The sequence below is a fragment of the Halichoeres trimaculatus genome, unplaced genomic scaffold (genome assembly GCF_033239565.1).
Source record: "Halichoeres trimaculatus isolate MK-OKI-2021-1 unplaced genomic scaffold, fHalTri1.1 fHalTri1_scaffold_21, whole genome shotgun sequence".
NCBI lineage: Eukaryota > Metazoa > Chordata > Actinopteri > Labriformes > Labridae > Halichoeres > Halichoeres trimaculatus.
Genome location: NW_027437199.1, coordinates 6,677,036 through 6,701,451, shown reverse-complemented (window position 1 = coordinate 6,701,451; position 24,416 = coordinate 6,677,036). Strand labels below are relative to the sequence as shown.

General features: G+C 40.9%; 1 protein-coding gene across 1 annotated transcript in view; it reads left to right on the top strand.

Moving 5' to 3' along the window:
• sema3c (sema domain, immunoglobulin domain (Ig), short basic domain, secreted, (semaphorin) 3C) overlaps positions 1–24,416 on the top strand; it is a 47,158-nt gene that overhangs the window by 13,151 nt on the left and 9,591 nt on the right. The window contains exons 3-11 of the mRNA XM_074698209.1: positions 10,644–10,804; positions 11,419–11,481; positions 15,863–15,982; positions 16,704–16,794; positions 17,549–17,668; positions 20,487–20,629; positions 20,707–20,821; positions 21,251–21,320; positions 23,780–23,924. Of these exons, the coding sequence (XP_074554310.1) occupies positions 10,644–10,804; positions 11,419–11,481; positions 15,863–15,982; positions 16,704–16,794; positions 17,549–17,668; positions 20,487–20,629; positions 20,707–20,821; positions 21,251–21,320; positions 23,780–23,924 (1,028 nt within the window). The remainder of the gene's footprint in view (positions 1–10,643; positions 10,805–11,418; positions 11,482–15,862; positions 15,983–16,703; positions 16,795–17,548; positions 17,669–20,486; positions 20,630–20,706; positions 20,822–21,250; positions 21,321–23,779; positions 23,925–24,416) is intronic.

Sequence of the window (24,416 nt, the reverse complement as noted above, 5' to 3'; positions counted from 1 at the left end):
ACCGGCTGCTGGTGACATGTAAAGGGGAGGCCAGTGCTAATTGGAGCATTGGGAACGCAAACTAGCTGGCTGCCTGAGCTAGATGATGGACAGGTTGTCATCTCAAGTTTCGGCTCCTACAGGGAATATTAGCCAACATCTTAACAGGTCAACCATGCAATGAAACCGGGGCTGGATAACAGTACTCTGCTCAAACACACACGCACACACGCCTCACCAAGGGGGAGAAAATACACTGTGCGCTCACATGTCATATTTAGATGCAGCGGCTGCTTTGGGAAGCCCAAGCGAGAGAAGGCATGCATAGGAGCTCTGGAATTCAGCTCAGCCATATGATTCCCATAACAGATGTCTGGATTTCCATGATCAGCGACAGACAACAATTGGAAAATTAATGAGATGCAGTCAATATGAAATCCATGCTCTGTGAGCCAACCCTGGCTTCTCTCCATGACAAGTAGTTGCAGTACAGTAAGTCTGTGCATGCTGTCTGCACTTTGAGAGCAGCCTGGGAATGCTGGGTATGTCTCTTGGACAGACAATCAGACGACTCTGTCAGCCGCCGCAAGACCTCCTGGGTGGTCTCCATGCACTGAACGACACCTTAACTTCCCCTCTGACATTTGTATACACCACGAGTCATTACTGTACACCATCAGGACAGTCCCTGGAGGAACGAGGATGGCCGTACCATTCAGCCAAAAGCCATTATTTATCTCTGCAGGGGCCTGTGAGTTGCTGGGATGAAGTCTTTCCCTCGGGTAATATGTGTGAGTGCACTTATGTGTTGGTTAAGTGCAACCATCCAGACCTGAATCTGAACAGCTCTGAGCATTGTCTGGACAAAGACCACTGGTATTTGGCACCAGGTTGGGAGTCAAGCCTCCGTGATGAAACCCACTCCATCTTGCGTGAAGTGATTAATTGCCAGGAGGCGGTTTGAGCCCCTGCTTTAGTATTTATCAGGGTCCTCCGACCGGCTGCCCCTGACAACCACGGAGCAGGTTGTCCTCGAAGCCTAATTAGCATGGACTTCATTTCTTGCCTTGTGGTACAGGGCGATCGATGAAGGCTGATTTACATGGAAGACTCCAAGGTTGGTTTGTTATAACAAGACTTTATCTGACATGGACATTACAGATACACTGAACAAACCAGATGCACTGTTTAAGTGTTTTAGCAATCATGCTAGTTTTCAACACCTGTTCACAGGAGGCTTTGAAGGAAAACTTCTTTGACTACTTCCCTACCAGAGACGGTAAAAAAAGGGTGTCATCTTGCACGGCTCGGCTAAAGTGAGGTCGCCACAAAGACTGCTCCCCCCTGGTGGCTGCCTGTAGTATAGGTCAAATAAATCTATCACCCCAGTCATTCCAGATGGGCTGTGGTCAAACTTTAAAAAATTAAAACACCTCGTAGAAATGCTTCTCTTATTGTTGTGGTGATTTGAAGATATTATTTGGCTGCCTTGTAAAAGTTTCATTTTCATTAGTTATAAGAGGTTAAAAATGAGGTTTTACATCAAGATTAACGATGATTGACAGCTGATGTTCTTGTATATTTTTTACGGGGATTGTAAAATATGTTGGGAGGTAGAGTCAAAAAGTGATTAGACTCTCAAAAAACAAAAAAGAGATTATTTTTGTCAACCAGGAATCCCTCACAGTACTTTCTGTTGAGCTGCACTGTCCACTCTATATACAGTCTATGTTTATTAACTACATCCTCTGCATTTACAGAATTATTTCATATAGAAAAGCACATAACAACAAATTACTTGACCTCTTAAGACCCAAGCTTCTCCTTGCTATTAGGGATAAGTAACACCTGATATTTATAATAAGTGAACTTGGTCAGGAAATTTGGCTGTTTTTGTTATGAGTTCTCTATTAGTCGTTTGTTATTAGTGTTATTCAACTTAAACACGTTGGGGTTTTTTTTTATTTAAATTAGTGTAATGTTGTGATGTCACCAAAAGATGATGTTGGCAGTGTCTCTAAATGTGGCTAATAGGTTAAAGATTAAAAAAAGGTTAACATTAATAGTAAGAAGCGATAATTTGAGCCATTTGGAAACATTGTGTAATGTCTCTGTTAGCTGCTTACCTGCTAAGCTAGCTGTTTAATCGGAAACATGAATTACAGTATCTTCAGCATACATCTGGCAATTAGTGCCTGGGCAGCATTTTGGTGATGTGAAAATAACAGTGGACCAAGAACAGATCCTTGTGGTACTCCTATACTTTTATTAAGCAGAGACTTCACCCAATTAACCCAAACACATTGTTGCTCCCCCCTGAGGGTTTAAACCACTGCAGAGCTTCCGATGACATTTGAAATTGCTTTAATTAATTCCCTAGAATAGTGAGGTTGACAACCCCTGAAGTTAAAATCCACACTTCCACAAGATTAGAGCCATTCACACCTGTTCCTCAAAGTTTTGGATGTTTTCTAAAAGAATAGGGTTAAGGTAACCTCATGTAGTTGCTCCATTCTACTTTTTTCATTTTGACAGCGTTGTCTTTACAGTCACAGAGGGCAGAGGGGTCTCATTCACCATAGTTCTGTTTTTAGTCTCAACAATAGTTTCTTCATCACATCTCTATTTTAAACAAACCATCTTCAACCTCAATGCTGCTGTCTCCCAACAAACAGGAAGAACAGTCACACCAACTCGTCACTTGGCCCCAAACCCTCAAACTCTCAAACCCTCAAACCTCAGTCGCAGGCGGTCCAAAACTACAGTTGCCTCTCTCATAAAGATCCCACATACTTTCCAGCCACTGTGCATCTCTAATTTTTACACTGCAGCATGACAACAAACCACTCCTTGTACGGACATCCCAAACACGAACTATGAGGGCGTTGTTTACCGCTGGAAGCTTTGCTGTAAAACTGTCTATTTGATCAGTCAGTTCTGCTCCTCACAGAGAGAGAAAAACCTGAGGTTTCATTGTGGTGGTGGCTCTTCCTGGTTAATCAGAACAGAAAAAAAGTGAGCACTGAAATCTCCTCTGCACTCAAACTACTGACAGTCAAAAGGGCTTAATGACAGGCTAGCTGCTCGGTTTCTTGCAACATTCAACTCAGGAGCTGCTCTTCTTTTGAGCCAGACAGATTTTAAGAGGCTACTGCTAAAACAAGATGTGAAAAATACTGTCTTAAAACAAAAGTATTACGTTCATCTGAAGAATCTAAAACTACATACAGGATAACTAATGATAGAAATATGCTATGTCTGCAGAGCCAACTGTTATCTCAAGTTCCAAGTATTTACAGTTTCTATTTACAAAAAATGTCCATCTTTAATAATTTCCACTGATTGAAATTGACACACCATCCCCTGTTAAGTCAGGGATTTTTCAGTCTGCCAAATGAACAAGAGAAAAGTTACTTGTATCAACACATTCCAGCACCAAGCAAATTTTTTAGCATTTTTTTTTCTTATTCCATCAGCTGATTTTTTTTTTACTTGTTACAAGCAATTCAGACCTCATTTCTGTCTTTAAATTACTTGAAATAAGACATTTTTCTGGACTGATAAAGTGAATGTGGCTCATATAAAGTATAACAAGACAATTTTTACTTAAAATAGGAGAAAACATTTCATAAGATTTTAGATTTTTGCGGTGAAACATCACAATTTTCAACACATTTTCTTTTAATTTGGGCAATGTTTAGAATATGAATGTGTCAACCCTGCTCAGGATCGTTTGCTTGATGATTCTATTTTTCTCACACTGTGTATTTTTGCAATTAACAGAAAAAACAAACATATCAGATTCAGTGTGCAAGGTGTCTTTGCGTGACACTTTTTCAATGTTTTTTATTTTACAGAGCCAAAAAAACATATTAAAAAAAAAACGAACTCAGTGCCTTCAAACAGCCTTCACTCTTTCTTTCAGGTTAGCGATCTCATGTTAAAGCTGGTTCCTCATGTCTCTGGTGGAGTGGTTATGTTTCACTCAACTTTATATCCATTTATCAATCAACATACTGACAAACAACAGTACACTACAAGATGATATTATCTGTGACTGTTTACATCCAGGTGGTAGAGCTTTAGAGCAGCAGCTTCAGATTGTGGAGGCAGACTGAACTACAGCTGAACTACAGCTCAGATACAACATATGAGCTCCATTAATGAAATGTCTCAGCTGTGAACTGGTTAGGGATGTTACATCTAATTTAGTTTACAGAACCTGTACATTCCTACTGTGATTATCTTTTATTGGGTTTCAGTTCCCAGGTCAGCCCTGCTTTGGGCTCACACCATCTCTCCAGCATCAAAGAGAGCTACTTGATCTTTAATATTGAATGACCCCTGGACCAACAAAAGGCTTTTGTGCCACATCCGCTCGACCACTTCTGACAAAAAAAAAACACATCAAAGACGAAGAAAGTCTCTGCTCTCTAGCCGCCACTTAGCTTCTTCCGTCACTCCTAACCCCACTGTCCGCCGCACAGATCTAGGTAAATTGAATCAACACCAGTCTGCCGTGCAGCCAACAGGGCGCTAAGGGTCAAAGCTCTGAGTCAAAGGCAGGACGTTGGAGACCGCTGTGAAATCCACAGGGAGCCGTAAGGCCCTCCTGCTCACATACATAATAGAAAACCCACCAACTGTCAGTGCTTGAAATCTGTTTTCTCCGTCTTTTTTCATTTTCTTTTCCTCTGCCTCCTGCAGTCAGGAGAGCAGTGAGAAAGACACAACAACACAGACACATTTCATCACTTGTATTAGCTCAGCATCAAACCATCCTGTCAAGAAGTGTGTGGTCCCCACCTTAACGTCTTTAACACACAAATATTAACACTGCTGACCTTTCCTACAGCTGGTTTATGACACTGCTCTAATCATTTACTGCTAAGCAATCTCTGAGTAATGTCATCCACAAACAAAGCTTCGAGAAGTTGCGTGATCTCTTCGAAGAGGAATGCATATTAACAAACCACATGTGGTTTAAAGGATTTCTTCTTAAGACACAAACAAAAGGAGAAGCTTTTGTTTTCTTTTTGTCTTTTCTCAAACATAACTTTGAGTGTCTCTTTAAGCTGTGGGGTTCTGGTGACTAAAGCCTGACAAGGGAATGAATCTGCACCCAACACTTTCACAATAGTCGTCAAATAGTCGTTGGAAAGTTATGAGCTGGCACTGGAACTGTTGACACTTTGTCTTAGCGCACATTAAAGGACTATTAAAATCCTCCTCCATCACTCAACCAGCTCTCAGCCTGACTGAGCAGGTGCTCAGTCATGAACTTCTAGTGTTTGCCCACGAAGAAGCAGCAGTGACTCATTTATTTGTAGTGATTAAAGTGGATCTCTGAGAGGAAACCAGCCATATGTGGACTCCAGAGGGTTTCATTCTGACTTCAGGGACTGAGCATGGTCCATGTGTCACACTAGGAAGTCAACAGGTCTTCTTCAGTCAAGCTGTTGCTGCTCTGACACTGGTGGGGCTAACAGTTTCGCAGACAGGCCGTGATCTTTAGACAGTTCCATCATTAGAGTAAGCTTAGCTTTGTGGTTAGCTTTAGCGCCTGATTCGACATCTAAATTCCTGTTTCAAGCAAGCAATTCAGTTCAGTTTGTCTTGGTAAAGCATGCATTCTGAGGAATTTCCTTTGACTAAAACCGGGACAGGTCCCTAAATTACAGACTCGTACCGTCCTACTTTTTGGTGCCCTTCTGTTGAGGTGCCAGACAAACTGATCTGACCCCTGAAAAAATAAATGTTTTAAAAATGGCGTCACAAACGAGTATAAAAGTGGTATGAAACAATGCTGTCTCATGCTTTCCTTCTTCATTGGATTTATCATCAGCGGTGTACACTGTCGTGCTCATTGACTGTATAAAACATGGATGTAGTCTCTGATATGTCACCCGTCTGTTACTGATGCAGTGAAATGAAGGTAACTGTTGATGGGGGCCATATTAGATATGACACGAACTTTGAGCTTCCTTTTTAACAGCTACAGGACAGCAGTCAGTCACATGAGCTGAGCTGTGTCTCTGGTTAAATAAACTCTTCATCCTAAATCTTCTTAACCAATGAGTAAAGTACAGAGTGTCCAATAGCAAAGTTAGCATTTCAGGCCTAAACCATTTTTAACCAGGGTGCAAGTATAGTTTTTTTTTTTACCCCCACCAAGGAGGTTATGTTTTTGGGAGAGTTTGTCTGTTTGTTCGTCTATGAACAACATGACTCAAAAAGTTACAATTTGGATCTTCATGAAATTTTTAGGAAATGTTCAAAATGGGATAAGGAAGAAGTGATTAAATTTTGGAGGTGATCTGTATCACTGTCTAGATGTAGGACTTTTTTAAAGGATTCTTTATCATTGTGAGATAGGGCCGTTTTCACCATATGTGTATATAACTCCACCACAAATGGTCGGATTGCTTTGCAAGACAATACAAGACAAGGTCACCATAATTTCCGGCAGATGTAAAAGTACGATCCAGATCCTGGCAATATTCTGGATACTAAGATCCAGAATATGAAATATGTACTGGGTCATCATCATTTTCAACACTGTCAGGAAACAAATTATCATATAAACCTGCAACTAACACCAAATTGTAGCAGACAGTCTGCTGAAAGGGAGTATAACATTAAAGTAGGACTAAAGTGTTAATGACTATCACAATATTCTAGTTTGACGCTGTAGAAGTTTTTTATTTATTTTTATTTTTTTAGGTTTTGTCTTGGTGTGTACATGGTTTCCAGTCTTGCTGCAGCCAGCCTCCAACAGATTTTTGATAAACAGCAACTTTATCACTTCTGCATACGCTTCATTTTTCTACACCAGGTCTTTCCCCTTGGCCGTGCTGCTATGCCGCCATGCCATACCATAGCTGACGCAACTATTGGCATCCACCTATCAAGACCATAGACTCTTTAAAACATGGACGTAGCCTCTGGGACGTCACCCGTCTGTTCCTGACCCTTGCTATGACGCCAATCCGAGGACACAGCCACATTTGCTATGACTGTGAGTTTCCTATCTAACAGCCACAGGGCGCCCGCAAGTCATGTGACCTGAGCTGTGTTTCCGATTGGACAATCAAATGATCCAAATAACTTTTTTGGACCAGGCTGTAAATATGCTTTTGAATGCTTGATCAAGACGAAAGAGCGCAGTTGGCTGTGGAAACGCAAACAGGAACAGGCTTTACCAATCCAATCTGTACCAAACTGTACTGATCCGTATCGGACCATTTGGTAGAAAATTAGCTAATATTAGCTTTAAAGGTTCAGTTTCAAGTGACTGATCTTACTTTTTCTGTCATCTTGTGATTTTATCTTGCACAGCTTCACTCCAAACATCTACAGCTCATCATGCTGCTGGGTTAGATCTGCATGAAGCCCTGACTTCAGTCTGGGCCTGTAAAACTAAAATCTGTCTGTTTGAACAGCTGTGGGTATAACGCAGCTGGGCCTGTAAAAATGAAGTACAGTACTGTGGTCTTCCTGAGTCACTTTCACAAACTTACCATTAGGAGATGTGTGAATTCTTTTAGGAGCGTTAGGATCGTGCCTTTAATGAGCAGAGTCTTCCTCCCTCTTGGTTCTCGCTCCGGCAGAGAGGAGCTCGACATCTTAAGCCTCTCGTTGGAAAATATCGCCTCTGCTGAGTTCTGTGATGCTATCTGCCATGTCCTCAGCTTTGAAGCAGGAGGCTGATGTAAGAGGCTTTTCTTTATTAAACACACCTCTGTTTGACAGGTACCGCTCACCTTTCATTCTCTCCCTGGGAAGTCTGGGGAAAAAGTCGTTTCGGGTGCCGGTTGATGCTCTTACCTACCTCCAAATGTTCAAAAATATCCAGCTTTCATTTCAAGCTGAAACTGAAAGAAGTCGTGGGAAAGTTTCCTGTGACTGAAGTGGTTAACGTGTCTTTATCTGAAGTTAAACACTCCAGCTTTTTGGACGAACACGCCAAAGAACAGCCTGTGATCAGAGTGAGGGCTGCCACAAAAAAGAACTTTCCTCTCAGATAAAAGGCCCCAGACTCAAAAGCGTACGCCACACAATAATGAAAATGTGACTTTAGCCCGAGGCATTGAAGCAAAGCGCTGGCAACCTGTTTGTTGATTAGAGTAGAGAGCACAAAGAGAGCTGTAAGAGGGTCAGCAGGGGGGAGGAAATGGAGGCGGTGGATCTACTTCACCCACACACACACACACGCCCCCTGCTCTCAGCACAGATTGAAAAAGTGATAAATATGCATGAGTTTGGCTTTAATAGTGAAGGCCTTTGATGGTATGGTGGAGAGTTCTCTGTCTCTAGAGCAAACAAGCTGAAAATAACTCTTTGAGGATGTTTACATGGTGTGTATGAACAATGTTCACTCTTAATGAGAAGGAGAAGAAGAAACTTTCTCATCTGTTGTGTAAAAACTGATTCTGAGCTGAAAATGAGGAGTCACGACTGGATTGAACTTCAATCTTTCGCCCATGAAGAGTGTGTTAAAAAACTGAAACATAACATTAATTACATTCTGTGATCATCTTAAGTGAAACGGTTATGGTGACGCCAATTTTTTACATTTTATTCAGATCATTTATGTTTTTTTAAGTTTTTCTGTCCCTTGTTTAGCATGTCTTCTCCACCTCCTCAAAATGTCCAATCACCCCCGTCTTTTTGGCACTCGATGGTTTAGAGTAGTCCATTTACTTACTGTTCTTTTTGATTATCAAAACTTTTGCAAACATTTTTGACTTGTGCCCAGTGAAAGCGGCTTTTTATCAGCAGCATTTTAAGCGCTCTACATCCAAAGTAGAGAAACACTTTCAGCATGAGGTCACATCTTTTTCGACTTAGCGTCGACTTGAAATTGTGTAAATCACTGTTGAGTTTCAAAAACAAAAAAAAACCATTGAAAAGTTAATAAAAAGTTACAATGAAAATGACTAAATGTAAAATGAATAAGAAGAATGATTAAGAGTAAATCTTGTCGTGTTTTTTTCCCCTTATTTCCATTACTAATATTTTGGATTATTTTAAAGATTGTACCTGAAAGGCAAAAACAAACCTACTCCTTTTTTGGGGGTTACAGAGCTTGTTAAATTATGGGGTTTCTTTTATGTTGTCCTTTTTTTTAATTTCTTATTATTTTTATTTTTTATTATTTTTTTATTTTTATTTTTTTTTGGCGGAAAAAATGTGTGAAATCTGCATCTGTGTTTTTATTCTGTTCATTTATTTATTTATTTACTTATTTTATTTATTTATTTTATTTTATTTCATTTTAATTTATTTTATTTATTTAAATATTCTATACTGGATAATGTAACCAAAATAAAATACTCATACTCATCACTTTCCCTTTCTGACCACCCAAGTCAATCAGGGGCTGGCCCTCCGGTATCATCTTTATCAGGGATAATGTTTAAAGTGCAAAGAAAAGGAACCACACACTTCATCAATGTCTACATCTCCTGCTGATGTTAAAATAGTTTCTGAAGGAAATGGAAATGAGCCCCGTGGAATCAGCACGTTCAAATGGTTTTGGGGTTTTGGTTGAAGCAGCGGAAAAAAACTAGGAAAACAGGAGGAAGAAACTCGGGTCCACAGGATATTGGGATTTCACAAACTGCCTGTTGTTTATTCAACACTCTAGTTGCCACCTTTAACCTTTACCACATCTTCCAGAAACACAACAAAACAAAAAGTATCTTTGATCAGCATGGTGTGTCCTGTCATGAAGTTAAACAGAAGTGGGAACTGCTTGGTGAAGTTGCCACCAGGCAACACAACATAGACTCGACTGTTACAATGTGTGCCTTTAATACTTTTTAACACTCCCTGCGGTGTCTCTTCCAAAACTGCAGAGGTCAGTGTGTCACAAACACATGTCTACAACATTAGCAAACTAGAGTAGAAGTTGACTACACCTCTTCTCTGTCGGTTATCACGGTGATGTCTGTGTGATTAATGATATAAATGCCAGGATTTTAAGTGTTCAGATAGTAGCAGTTTGATGCCATGTTTTAAACTGTAGCACTACGTACCTTACATTGGCCAGTAAAAAAAGTTGTCTTGAACAAAGGAAATTCAATATGATCCAATCTCCATTTAATTCCAAAACAAACGCCTCGCTAAAAGTACAGTGTGCATGAGACTCCAGGCCAGAAGGTGGCGAGGGAGTGCAATTACAAAAGATCTTCCTCATAGTATCTTTAAAATTTTTGATAATAATGCTGAAATTTTCCGCTTCAGAAGGACTTTGTGAGGGGGCGAAGCTGCCAAAATAATTGACATAATTCATAAACTCAAAGCTGCACGAAGCAGCATAAACCTCACAGATGCATCACGTACAAACAAAGCTTAAAAATGTTTTTACCTTTTTCATGGTAAAATATCACGAAATGACAGTGATAAGAAGCAAATGCAGCAATCAAAACATATTTACAAGCCTCTACTTTTATGAGAAACAGTCGTTGGTGAGGAAAGCTCTGAGGTCACGGAGCTGCCGACTCATAAAGAAGCTGTTTGAGGACGCAGGCCTTCGAGGTTTTTGTGCTCTGTGCACCTTGGTGCTGCTTAGTTACGACAGGTTTGTGAATATCATCTGGACGATGACTTAAAAAAAAAATCAGTGTTTAATTGTGTTTATTCTTCTCCATGTCCCCCAGACCTCCAGGCGTCCCTGTCCTTTGAACACTACAGCATATCAGATAAACCAATGGACTACAGGATCCTACACATGGACGAGGACCAGGACCGTATGTACGTGGGCTGCAAAGACCATGTCCTCTCCATGGACATCAACAACATCACCCATGGCACGCTTAAGGTCTGCACATACTCATCAAAGTGTGTTATTTGAACCCTGAACCCGTGCAAAACTGTCCACTTTTCAACACGCTAATGGAAACTAAAACTAACAGCATTTCAGGAGGCATAAGGACGCTGGAGAGGTATTTATTCTAATTAGTGTGATGCTATGTAAACCGCCACACATCTGCAGCCATCAGCACCGTTTTTGGGTTATTGTAGAGCTCTCCGAAAACTGATTCTGCATGCAGTGACGGAGGTATCGTCAGCGTAATGGACAGGCGTGAAGAGCATAAACAGATGGGGAGGCATTTAGGTTTCCCCAGAGAGCGCTGCGCACATCCATTTACCCTCAGTAAAAGGCTCAAAATATTCATCAAACAAGACCTCTAAGCACCTCTCCGGGGTTTGAAAAGGCACACGCTTCCCTCTCGCTGTAGCCGGCTTTAATTACACACTTCAGACCGAAACTCTTTGGTTTGTTTTGTTGTTTTCTCTCCCTGTGATTTCTGCCTGAGTCAAACTAAATATGATCAAACCTCAACATGAGCATATGCTGCGTCTCGCTCCATCTGTCTCTGTTCCTGGGCTCCTTTCCCACAGATTTAAACGCCCTAATGTTTTCCCTACCAGGTGTTTTGGCCGGCGTCTACAAGCAAGATAGAGGAATGCCAAATGGCAGGGAAGGACCCCACAGTAAGTACTCTGTGTTTTTAAAGAAGAGCTTCATCGACCTTCAACATAATCCTGTTTATTTGATGTAATCCACATTACAGTGAAGATTTAGGGGCTTTCACACCAACGCCGTCTGGTCCAGACTTTCAGACTTTCCTATGTGGTCCAAACCAAAATGATGGATGTGAAACTTCACTTGGACCCTGGTCTGGACCAAACAGCTGGATATTGGTCCGATCAAAGAGTTGACCTTGGTTCAGACCAAACAGGACCACAGTCTGGGTTCATACCCAGTGTGAAAGCATTATTTTGAAAAGTTCTGACCTGTACTGATGACAAGAAATTATGTCATGACTACCGGAAAAGAAACAAAATGAGCCAAGGAAACACACAGGGAGAGGAGGAGATGAAATGTCTGATAAATATTTGATCAGGCGATTTGTTAGGGGGCCAACTCAAAGAAGACACAGAAACTTGGCCACCCACCGGTAAAGTTACCAATCGGTCTGTTAGTCCGTTCCAAATAATTGCAGTGTGATCTTGAAAAATTGTCTGACCAAACCAAATGTATACATGGTAACAAAAACACGGGCCTTGGTCCGGACTTTCAGGTGTGAAAAACCCTTATATTACCAAATTTTATGGACTATAAGTCCCTCCAAGAGTATGAGTCCTGCTAGTCCAAAAAATGTGTCATGAAGAGGAAAAAATATACAAGTCACACCGGACTTCAGGCATCTAAAATTGGCTTTTTTTTGCATCATCATCACGTTGAGTGTCAGTAAGTGCCTCCAAAATGTCTTTTGGCTGAGCATAAACCCAGTTCATTGAACTTTAACCCACTGATTTTTAGAAAATCCAGATCTGGACCCACAATTGTGTTAGATGTTCCCTGATCCACCTCTCCAGACAGGTTCACAGTGAGACTCACAAGCAGTCCGGTATGGATCACTACAGTTTGGTACAGTATCCACAGCCAACTGTGCCCTCCTTGGTAGGCCGCGTGTAAGCCAGATGCCTATAGCTACAACTATGTAGTAGCGTGACGGCATGGACGCCCAACACAGTGTACCACACTAATAAATCCAACAAAGAAGAAAAAGGCATCACAGTCTTGTTTTAACAGCAGTTTCACACCTTTTTGGTTAATTAGCTTCTTCCACTCACTATCATCAACATGCAAAGTCACTTGTGCATTGGCCTGCTGTGTTTGGCTGAGCTAACTACGCTTATTCTATGCCGAGAAACGTCCCGAGAAACGTCCCGAGACACGTCCCGAAACAACCAAAACACCAACATACAGGCAGAGGAGAGGGTTCCAGGCAGACACAGACACTGACACACATGTACAGAGTCTCATAGGAGAAGTATGAGCAGGATTATTCCTGTTAAAGTGGGCAGTTTATATTTTACGGAAAATCCTGCAGACTCTACCTTTAAACATGGCTGGGTTATGTGTTGTTCTTTATTACCGCTGTTGCACAGGAAGTGACAATCCCTTTGACCAATCAACAGACTGCAGTGTTTCTCGCTCCACCCTCTGGGGTCAGATCAGTATGTCCGGAACCCAAAAAGTGGGATGGTACTGGTCGGTTTTAAAGAAACGCCATGAAATGCGTGCCATACCGAGACCAACTGAACTGAACACCTTGGTGGAAACAGGGGCTTCCGTGCTGCCTCCAGGGAACAGATGTCTCCCGGGTCACCCACTGTCCCTGAGTCCCCCTGGCATCGACACAGGACCAGAGTGAAGAGGGCGAAAAGGAAACCAGAATCAAAGCTTCCAAGCAGGACGCAGCTCATTGACTCTAAGATTTCATAACCCAGCCGGCCTGATTCAGAGCCGCACTTGTTAGGTGGAAGGAGATTTAATGAAGATATACAGCAGGACTCAAAGGACCAAATCCTCCTCTGCCTCTGTTTTTCGTCTAATTGGGTTGTCTGGGATAAGCACAGGCTCAGATGCTGCAGACGCCGCAGAGCTGAGGGATAGAGAAGTTTTTTAAATGAGATATCTCTGAAGAAACTTTTACATCGGTTCAAACCCCGATATTCAGAGCATCATGCTACAACCAGCACTTCCTGTTTGGCCTACATTCTCCTCCATCTTCCATCCCCCAACAGCAGACGCACATGTCGAGTTTGAGCAAACTGCCTGATTCAAACTTCTCTAAATGCTGTCATCAATTTAGACTCCATCTCCGATCAGTTTTTGTCTTGCACGAGTATCTGTACTTCTTCTTGAGTAAAGACAGGGTTTACTTTGTGTCTGCAGGCCCAGCATCAGCGTGTGTTACGAGTTGACTTAGTGGTAAAGGTGAGGAAGAGGCAGAAGAGACAGAGGAGAAGGATAAATTACAGAAATGGGCGTAATGGAAGAGATTCAGTTGTTTTTTTCGTGGACATCCCTCAGAGGAGCTATGCACCGACCGTGATCTGCAGCAGCTGACATTCCTGCAGCCACGGCCAAGTTTCTTGACAGCTCCCTGGATACATCTTCCTCTCCTCCCTGTTCTTTTTTCCTTCCCTTCTCCCTCGATTCCTGCAACCTCAAGCTCAACAAGCCACAAACTAAAGCTCTTCTGCTGCTGTTTGAGGAAGCAGACATGCAAGAGGATCAGTATCTGTGTTCTGGACACATAGCGTACTGTACATCCTGACTCTCTTTTTCCACTGGCCTCAATACCATCCACGGTGTGCTGTGCGTTTGATTGTGCAGCGAGCGATTGTATAACTGTCACAGCAAGTGTGATAAGTCTGAGCTTCTCCTTCATATGGAATCGGACACTTAAGAAGAGATAAACAAGTTTTTTTCACCTGACAGCAGGACTCAGAGCGTACCCTCCGCCTGTGTCCCAGCTGGAGTTAAAATACACAGACACAGAGTTACGGTTATGACAAGACATACCAGTAGTTTAACTGTGGCTACGAGAGCTGAGTGTCTCTAAAGCTGAAACATGAAGATTATGACAACTTAACCAAACAGGAGCAAAAATCAGAGTTAGAAAAACATGATTGTGTACAAATGGTCAAATGGTCTAGCGGGCTAGGTTGCACCCAAATTGAGGTTTGACCTCAAGTGGGTGACCTGTTTCCTGCTCAATCTACTGTCCTCCTATCTTAAATTAAAGGTATAAAAAAATAAAAACAATAAATAAGTTAATAATAAAACTTTACATACTCATACTGACAAAACTAAGCTAGCATGAATTAGTATGTTACATAATGTAAGAAAAAATATTATTTCAAGCAACACATTTAGGCTCTGTTTAGATTAAATTTTCCCCAAAAGTGCAAAAAAAGCAATGGAAGAAATCTGTTTCCATGGTAATGCTGAAAACGCTGCAGTATGTATTCCAGGCCTGTAGTTGGCGATATAACTGTACAGTCTTTTTGGTCGCCCTCCACAGAAGTAGAGGTGGGCTGATTGTCTGACATGTTTATAAAATGCCTTTTCCCTGATTGCAGAAGTGTTGCAACAGATGCATATTTTGTTGAAAAGCAGTCAGCAGATACAGCAGCATAAGCACAACATGATAGTTCACGATTGTTATTGTTGCCGTGTTCGTGCATTGCAAATAAAGTTGCCACGATTAAAGAAATGTGTAAATTGGAGCGTTATGTCAGTGTTTTCACCATAAGCTAAATAATTAATAGACGGAGTCTCCTTGATAGCACTCATCTGTTTAAGAAACAGATTTTTGAAGCAGATCGGCTGTCACTGCCATATTGGAGGTATGGCCTTTGAGTACAGCTATAGGATGCCCGTCAGTCATGTGAGCTGAGCTTTGCCTCTGATTGGGTGAGCTCAGGATCTTAATATCCTCTGAACTGCCGTTTTAGAAAAAAATTCACCCCCTGTACAGTGTGTGCTGATAGTAAATCTAGCGACTCAGACAGGAGACGTGTTTTGAAACAGGCTGTAAATAGGTTAATTTCTGCTTTGAAAACAGCATTTTTTGGCTTAGTGTTTATGTGACTTCTGCTACTTCTGGAGTCAGCCTCAAGCGAACACTCACGAAACAGAAGATTTTAGCACTTCAGCGTTGTCTCATATTCTTAGACCAGAGGTTGCCGTTTGGTTTTCTCTGGGCAGGGGGGGGAGTGGCATTTCAAAATAGTTTCCACTATTTCAAAAGCTTTTGTTTTAGGTTGGCTAAAATGCTGTTTCTGTGTAGATGAGAGGCCCAAAGGCAACAATACTTTAGCATAGTATCCTTAAACTGTTGCCGTGCAAACAGTTCCTGATATTTGTCCAAAGTGAGCTCCCATTAGCTAAAACTTTTCCGAAGTATCAAACATTTTAACAAAGATTTAATATCCCTATGAGGTTTTCTCTGACTTACACTTTCATTGTTTTTTTTCTGACCCTCTAAACTCTCTGTGTGTCTCTGTTTTCCAGCACGGCTGTGGGAACTTTATCCGAGTGGTGCAGCCTTACAACAGGACTCATCTGTTCATGTGCGGCAGTGGTGCGTACAGTCCGGTCTGTGTTTACATCAACAGAGGCCGCAGACCTGAGGTGGGTTACAGTGACTATGGTTTGTGAAGTCAGTATGTGAACCGTTGATTTATTCAAGAGAAAGTTTAGTGTGGTTGACATTCAACGCAACGCCAACATGACCTCATGAAATACCCATTAACCATAAATTACACTCTTTACCCTTAATATGCCACCAGTGTATTTAAATATGGGTTTAAAATTAGACAGGGTTTGTTATTGAAGCATTTTAAAGCTGAAAATAATCAGCAGGAGAAGAACGTGCAGAGCTTCCCCTGTGGTGAAAATTCTAGTTGCATCCCTTTAATCTGCTTAATGAGGTTAGCAAGGCTAATGAGGCTAATGAGGTTATTAGTCTGTTGGGACAGTTAAACTCCTTAAACAGTAACTTCTGAAAACAGACTCAAAGTTCAGGAGAATTAACTCTGAAAGGATTCTGACATCCAGATATCCACCTTTAGCCACGTTTCTACCTAGTGGTCCGTTACTCCGATTAAGAGCTGAGAGCTTCCAGTCTTGTACTTAGCATCGGCCCCAGCTGAGATGGAAAGATGGTCATTCAGGAAATAAGTAGGGAAATACTTCCTTCTTCCTGATGGATCATTCCTCTTAGTGTCCAACTTTGTTCAGTTTAGGAAGACCGGTCCAATGTAGAGAAACATGAGCAAGGCCAGATTTGATGTCATTTTCACAGCAGTTTCATGGCTCCATATCCTCTAATTTCCTGTTTTCTCTCTGACAGGAACAAATTTTCCACATCGACTCCAAAACTGAGTCTGGGAAAGGACGTTGCTCCTTCAACCCCCAAGTCAACACCGTGTCAGTCATGCTCAGTAGGTGTTTCCTCCAACTCTTTATCTGTGCCTTTGGAAAGCTTAAGCATGTACATTTACTGTAAGCTATGTTGTCTTAATCTCAAAGAAACATTCCCAACTGTCTCCAGAGGGGGGCTCCAGAATCACCACCACATGAAAACTCTTGAAAGACTTTAAAAAACAAAAGCCAAAAGTTTGAAGTCTTAATTTTTAGAGCAGAAGCCTCCAACAGTTGTCCTTCCACATCCTCTTTTCCCCTGTGCTTTGATCTCTGATTGGTCCAGCATGGTCAGGTTGCTGTTGACATGGCTAAGGGCGACACATTGCACCCTCAGCTCTGATTTCTGACACCTGAGCACGGTCGTGTCAGCAGCAGCGATGCCAGCTAGTGAACGCCATCAGAGACGAAGGAGGAGGGGAGGAAAGATCTGTGCCAAACAGAGTCTGGGTCAGAAGCAGCTCTCACTGCAGCGCTCTGATCCGAGGAGGACAATGAGACGTAGTGTCTGGGCTTGATGAAAATCAGCGCCCCGTGTCCTTCATCATCATGTTTTAAACCCTCTGTGGTGACCGTGCTTAGGGAGCCAGCTGGGAATCAGGCCACATACTCCGAATCCTCCCAAACACATGGCCTGGAAGTGAAGGGAAGTGGAGTGAGAGGAGAGGAATGACGTGGATGGTGACGAGCACAAAGCCTCTTGTTATCAGCAGGACACAGACTGTGGATTCATAAATTTACATTTCATTGATTTTCTGTTTTTCTTTGTTACAGACCAGGAGCTGTTCTCAGGCATGTACATTGATTTCATGGGGACAGATGCTGCCATCTTCAGGAGCCTGACCAGAAGAAACGCAGTGCGCACAGATCAGCACAACTCCAAGTGGCTCAGTGGTTAGCTAAGACACTACTTATGATGGTTTAATGCCTTTATATGAGATTCTGACGGTTTCTGTGTCTGTGGGGTCTTAAAAAGTATTACAAGTTGATAAATGGGAAAATCAAGGCCTTTAAAAACTATTAAAAAGTCTTAATCCTTTAATTTAATGAGGTATTAAATTTCATTGGAATTCAAGCTTGACTCCAAAAGTATCCATGAATATTTCATTTCCTCCTCGCGACTATTACAAACTAACCTGACATGCCAAACGGACGGCTCCATACATCCGCCAAGGAAATAGTCAAATGAGCCATTCGAAAATGTTTTCAGGGGCTGGACTTTTAGAAATAACCGCACCTGGTGATTGGACGATCACTCTGCTCGTCACACTCATCACAGACCAATCCATACTGCGTTTTTTTTTCAATCTTCAGTCGCTTCCTGCTGTCGTGAGCTCCCTCCTTTGTCCCCTGCAGTGTTTACTTTGAAAACTTAATGTGATTACTGATTACTCCTTAGAAAAGTAACTTAGTTACTTTACTGACTACTTGATTTTTAAAAGTAACTGAGTTAGATTACAAGTAACCTCATTAGTTGCTTTCAGCAGCTGCCGACAACACCTGCAGCTGCATAATTTGGCAAAATTGTGTGATGCAATTAAAATGAATAATATTATCAGTCCACATGTTTTGTTTAAAGTAATATGCAGAGTTTGGTAGTTTTAAAATGTGAACTTTAAAATTAAAAACAAAAATATATATTTTATATATTTTAAATTTCAAAATACAACTTAAGAAAGCCATTGCAGTACTATTTTTGGTGCACTACTACACTGTCAGTTAAATTTTACATTTAAATTTCTTTTTTTAAAATGTTTTGTTTAAGTCAAGTTTGGTTTTTATACTTTTCCTTTTTTGCTACAGCTGTAGCCTGTTAATCCTGTATTTGTAATACAATAAGCAAAAATATACGTTACTGGAGTGTGGGCCCCTCAGCACCCTGCTCAGGGCACCCCAGTCTAACAAGTCTGGACACGCCCCCGCTTGCCACCGAGTGCCTCGTTGTAGCCTATGGTACGTAGCTCTGCTCCTCAACGGATGGATTCGTGCCAAACAGAGGGTTCAGCTCTTGGAATAGAGGGAGTTACAGTGAAAGACAGGACTCACCTTTCCCCAGGTAAAAGTCAAACAACTTCTCAGCGTTGATGTCCGCAGTGCGTTGATCTCTCGCTGGTTGATTCCCAAATGTTTCAGTCGGAGATCTTAAGCAAACTGCCAGCACAGAGTGAACAATGACCCGTGATAGTGTCATCTTTAGCTGACACAAACTTAAACAGTGACTGTTTTTCCAGCTAAAAACGCGCATCATCCTCTCCCTCTCTGTTTACCTGTGAGTGCTAGCTACACGAGTAGTCCTCCTCGTGCTAAAAACGTGATGAACACGTGACTCCCGTCACTGCCCGAGACGCAAGAAAAAAACAAAGATTTTTTTAAAAGAAAAATGAGAAGTAAAATAACGCAAAGTGATTTTGGTAAGTAACTGTAATCTGATTACTGTTTGGAAATAGTAATGCGTCAGGTAACTCGTTACTGAAAAAGTGGTCAAATCAGAGTAACGGTTATTTAGTAGCGCGTGACCATCACTGGGCCCCTGATTGGGCTGCTGAGCATTCGGCCGGTGAAGTTGTCAGTTATTGAAGCTTGGCAAGATGGACATGCAGGATTTTTTAAAAAAAGAAAGAAAAGAAAAGGGATGATGAAAGAAAGAAAAAGAAAGAGAAACATGATACACAGGAAGTAAATTGTATAATTTTTAAGTGGAGAAGGGGTAGGATTGAATAAACTACTGCTTCTACCTACTCCTTTTCGAACATGTTAAGTTAATATTGCTTTAGTTGATTTAAATGTTTTCATTTGTTCTTTTGTTTTTGTTTTTTTTACACTACTCTCACATGTTTGAAATAAAGCCTTCATTCATTCATTCATTCATTCAAGACGATGAACCATGAAAGTCCATCTGCTCTGCCAGGTAAATTAAAAAGATGTGCATATATATGCACACAAATACATAAATGATGACAATAATACTTCTAAGTACAATGCCACTGTAACTGTAATGAATGGATGGTAGGGTGTCAAGAGGATTTGGAGACTAATGAACACCACAGAAGCTCAATTAATAATGAAAAAAAAATCCTAACAACAGATACAAGAAAAAGCAAAGCAATAAAACTAAGAGACATCTAGATAAGACATTCAAGATATATTTAGAGCAAGTAAAAATTTGTTAAAAGATTAAAATTAAACCTAAAATAATTATATGTAAAAAGATAAGAACTATATAAAAAAAAGCAAATATTCCAATAAATGGAATAAAGTATCAGACAATAAAATACTAAACCAAAAATGTAATAAGAACTGCTACAAAGAAAAGAAAAAATTAAATAGTCATTGAAAATAATACAATTATACATAAAAGCAAGGCTGAATAGGTAGTTTTTAGATTATGTTTAAAAATGTCTACATTTTCAGCTTCATGTGATCAATGATATGCTGATGGACACAGAGAAGCTGATGGAAAGCAAATCACACATTCTCAGGCACATGTCCTAAATTTTGAAAATGATGAAATAAGTTCTTGTTTTTTTCTGCAAATTAGCCTTGAATAACTGCTGTTACTTGTTGTGGAAATTGGGATGTCAATAAACTGTCAGAGATGGGTTGCAGACAACAACTTAATTTTTTTAAAAATTGTCTTAAAAAGGTGTTTGAAATTAACCTCAGGATTTCAGCATATACCCTCAAGTCTGAATTGTTTTATTCTTGTCTTCAGAGCCCATCTTCGTGGACGCCCACCTGATACCAGATGGAACAGACCCAAACGATGCCAAACTATACTTTTTCTTCCGTGAGCGGCTAACAGACAACAGTGGAAACACTAAAAACATCCACACCATGGTGGCCAGAGTGTGTCCGGTGGGTTTCATCATCGGCTGTCAGCTCTTCTCCTGATGTTGAGGTTTTGGAGTTTCTAATTGCACTTTTTCTTGTAGACTGACATAGGAGGGCAGCGGAGTCTGGTGAACAAGTGGACCACCTTCCTGAAGGCTCGGATGGTGTGTTCGGTCTTGGAGGAAGACGGCACAGAAACTCACTTTGACGAACTGGGTCAGTAAAACAGCGGATCATGTAAAAACTGTGTTATTTCTTTCATGGAGCCTTCTGTGTAGCGCCAGCTTACTCCAATAATCCATTAAACCAGTTTAAAACAAACTCTGTATCACAGGAAACATGGATCCAGAGTTGTTAATTTTGTCGTACACATACAAGCCCACGAGCCTCCCGTGTTTGACCTGGATTAGACATTCAGCCCTGATCAGTTTTTATTACATCTGCTGATTTTTCTGACCTGGAATGTGTTTAAAATTAAAACTACAAACACCAGCTTCCCCCTGACTCCATGTGACCAATCCATCCGTCAACATAAGCAGATTTACATCGGTTTTATTGAAACATTCCTGCAGGATGAGATGCTGTGGCTCTCAGGGATCTGCTGGAAGTATTTACCTGTGAGTGCACGTGTCTTTTCTCTTACAGAAAGTATGTTTTTGCTGGAAAGCGACCATCCCAAAGGCCTGTTGGTGTATGGAGTCTTCACATCCACGAGGTAAGTCTGCAGGTCTCTGTGGTTCTGTTATCTAAGTGAGGGGAGATCAGCTCCTCAGAGGGACGGTTACATGAAGACGTCGTGTTTTATGTCAGTGAACAGCTTCAGGATCTGTTAGGTACATGCTCTTCATTTGGACTTCTGTCTCTCTGATCACAGCCAGCAGTTTTTATTCTGCTGTCAGAGTGCTTTAGATGTATTTTTATCATGCACTGATGTGAATAGGGGCAATAACACACAGCAGACAGGAGCTTAAAGGATAGAAAGGATTCAATAATAGCATTTCCAGAAAGGCGAAACCTGAGCCAAAGGCCTGCATGGTGGCGCACCAGTTACACTGCGAAAAAATTGAATGTTATCAAGTGTTTTTGTCTTGTTTTAAGTAAAAAATGTCTTGTAATACTCAATATGAGCAACATTCAACTGATCAGTCCAGAAAAATGTCTTGTTTTAAGTAATTTAAAGGCAAAAACTGGTCAAAGAAATCTTCTAATGGAACAAGAAAAACTTGCTTAAAAAATAGCTTGAAGCTAGAATAATTTCTTAATACAAGTAATTTTTTTTAACTTTGTACAAGCAATTCACACCTCATTTTTGTCTTTGAATGACTTGAAATAAGACACTTTTCTGAATTAGTCAGGTAAATGTGGCTCATATTAAGTCTAAAAAGACATTTTCTACTAAAAATAAGACAGAAACACTTGATAAGAGTTAAATTTTTTGCAGTGTAGCGCTGCTGCCTCTGTAAAACCATGCTCATCAGGTTAGCTGGTCACTCTAAATTGTCTGTAGGTGTGAGTATGTGCGTGAAAGGTAGATTGTTTCTGTGTTTTAGCTCTGTGATTGGCTGTTTTCCAAATCGCCTTCAACACTAGCAGTGCCGACAATTTTGGCTGAAATTCAGTATGTAATCTGTGGTATGTGAAAACTTGCAAAATCTGCAATATGCTAAATGCCCCAGATGTCCTACTGATCCAGGAAAATTTCTCAGTACGCAACAGACCAGTATACCTGACAAACTGTTTCCCACAATGCACAGCACTGACGGAGTTTGTCAATGCAGGTGGTAGGTTTCCACTATCTACTGGAATGAGTCAGCATTATAACTACAATACAACAACACTAACGTTAGACAGTCTGTGAGATAAAAGTGAAGTGATGAGAAAGAAACACCTGTAAATCTTGTCACTTGTGGTTGTAAAAGAGGTGTTTACGTCTACAAATTCATCAAATCCCATATAAAAGACTAATTACCCCTTTTTAACCATGCATGGATTATATGGAAGTAGTTTTTTCATCAGCTGTGAAAATAAAAAAAAAAATTATTTTCAGTCAATGATATAACTTTTGGTGTAAGATTAGAAATCAAGAATGATGATTCTACTATATGATTAACAAAATAACTAAATGCAGAGATCTGCCCATAGCTTGTTTTGTATAATTTTATTAAAGGCTAAAAACCCAACATCATCTGTAGCTCCACCTTCCAAGACTGGAAACCAGAGTAGTATACTACAAAACAGACCCAACAGAAAAGTCATATAACATACTTCAAGCAAAAGCAGTAGGTAGTATGTAGTCCCTTATACATACTACATTCACATGTAGTATGTATTAGGCGGTTTGGAAAACAGCCGTTGTCTTGCTACCAGTCCAGGGTGTACACCACCTTTCGCCCTTAAACTGCTGGAAAAGGCTCCAGCCACCCCTGACCCTGAACAGATGAAGCGGTATAGAAAACCAATGTGTGAGCCATTATGGTGTTAAAGTCTGCTCTCACTCTCACCTGGAAACAAACTTTTTACAGCGTTTCTGCAGACATCATGGTCCTGAAAACAAAAAGAACAAAGACCTCATTTTACCTTTTACATGAAAACACTTAGTGTGATCCACAGGTTTTAAGATGTTTGTACAGCTGGGATATTTCTCATGCTGTGAAGTAACGTTCAGATCTCCAGTCTGAAAATACAAAGTGATAACGGTTATGATGTGACAGAATAAAAAGTGAATTTTTACACTTACAACAACAATAAAAATATGGTTTATGGAAACAGTCACTCAATTGCTCCTCTCTGATCTTTGAGTGGGTGTGGTTAACCCCAGCCCACGCAGGCTGTCCACTCACATGTCGTAGAGGATCATAGAGACGCAGCTGAGGTGCTTGATCATTCACAGAGCTCAACAAACAGCGCAGTCGTCTCGGTCCTTCAGCTTTGTGTTATTTCTCCCTGGCTTTTTCCCCCTCCTAACAAAGCTGCCCTGTGTGTTGTGGGTTTTCTTACATAACTGAACCAACCACATCAGATCAGTGAAGGGAAATAGGTGAGGATTCCCTGCTGTGGAGAGGAAAGAGCTCTTCTTTGACTGCTCCTCAGAGAGCCTGAGAAACAGGTGCAGAATAGCCAGCCGGGGCGTTTCTCTGTTGTCTTTCATTGAAACTATGCATCTCATTTCCTCAGCTCCGTGTTTAAAGGCTCAGCAGTGTGTGTATACAACATGGCCGACATCCTCACCGTCTTCAACGGGCCCTTCGCGCACAGGGAGGGGCCAAACTTTCAGTGGGTGGCTTTCCAGGGACGCATCCCCTACCCGAGGCCCGGGACTGTGAGTTCATTTCTGGGTCATCCTTTGGATTGTTGTTTGAGAGAATGATTCTGAAACTAAGTCTCACATCAAATATGAATACCAACATTACCTCCAGACTCACTGCTGAAGGAGCAGGGAGGAAAGGATCCTTAAAAAAACAGAGTCCTTCTGAAAAATGGATGAATGACATTAAAGATTTAACAGCCAGAGCTGAAACAATCTGACAACAGAACTTAAAGGAAGCTCACACAGCTCGTGACAACATTACTGTACTGTACTGTAATAAAAATTCAACAGCTTATAACTACATAAATGCACTACAATAACCACTGATCATAACAACATTACTGTACTGTTATAACAATAACAGCTAAACAACATTAATGTACTGTAATACCAAAAGCTAATAACAACATTACTGAATTAACAATAACAACATTACTCCTAATGTAGTAATAACAACAGTTAATATCAACTAGCTTTACTGTAGTAAAGATACCAACAGAACAA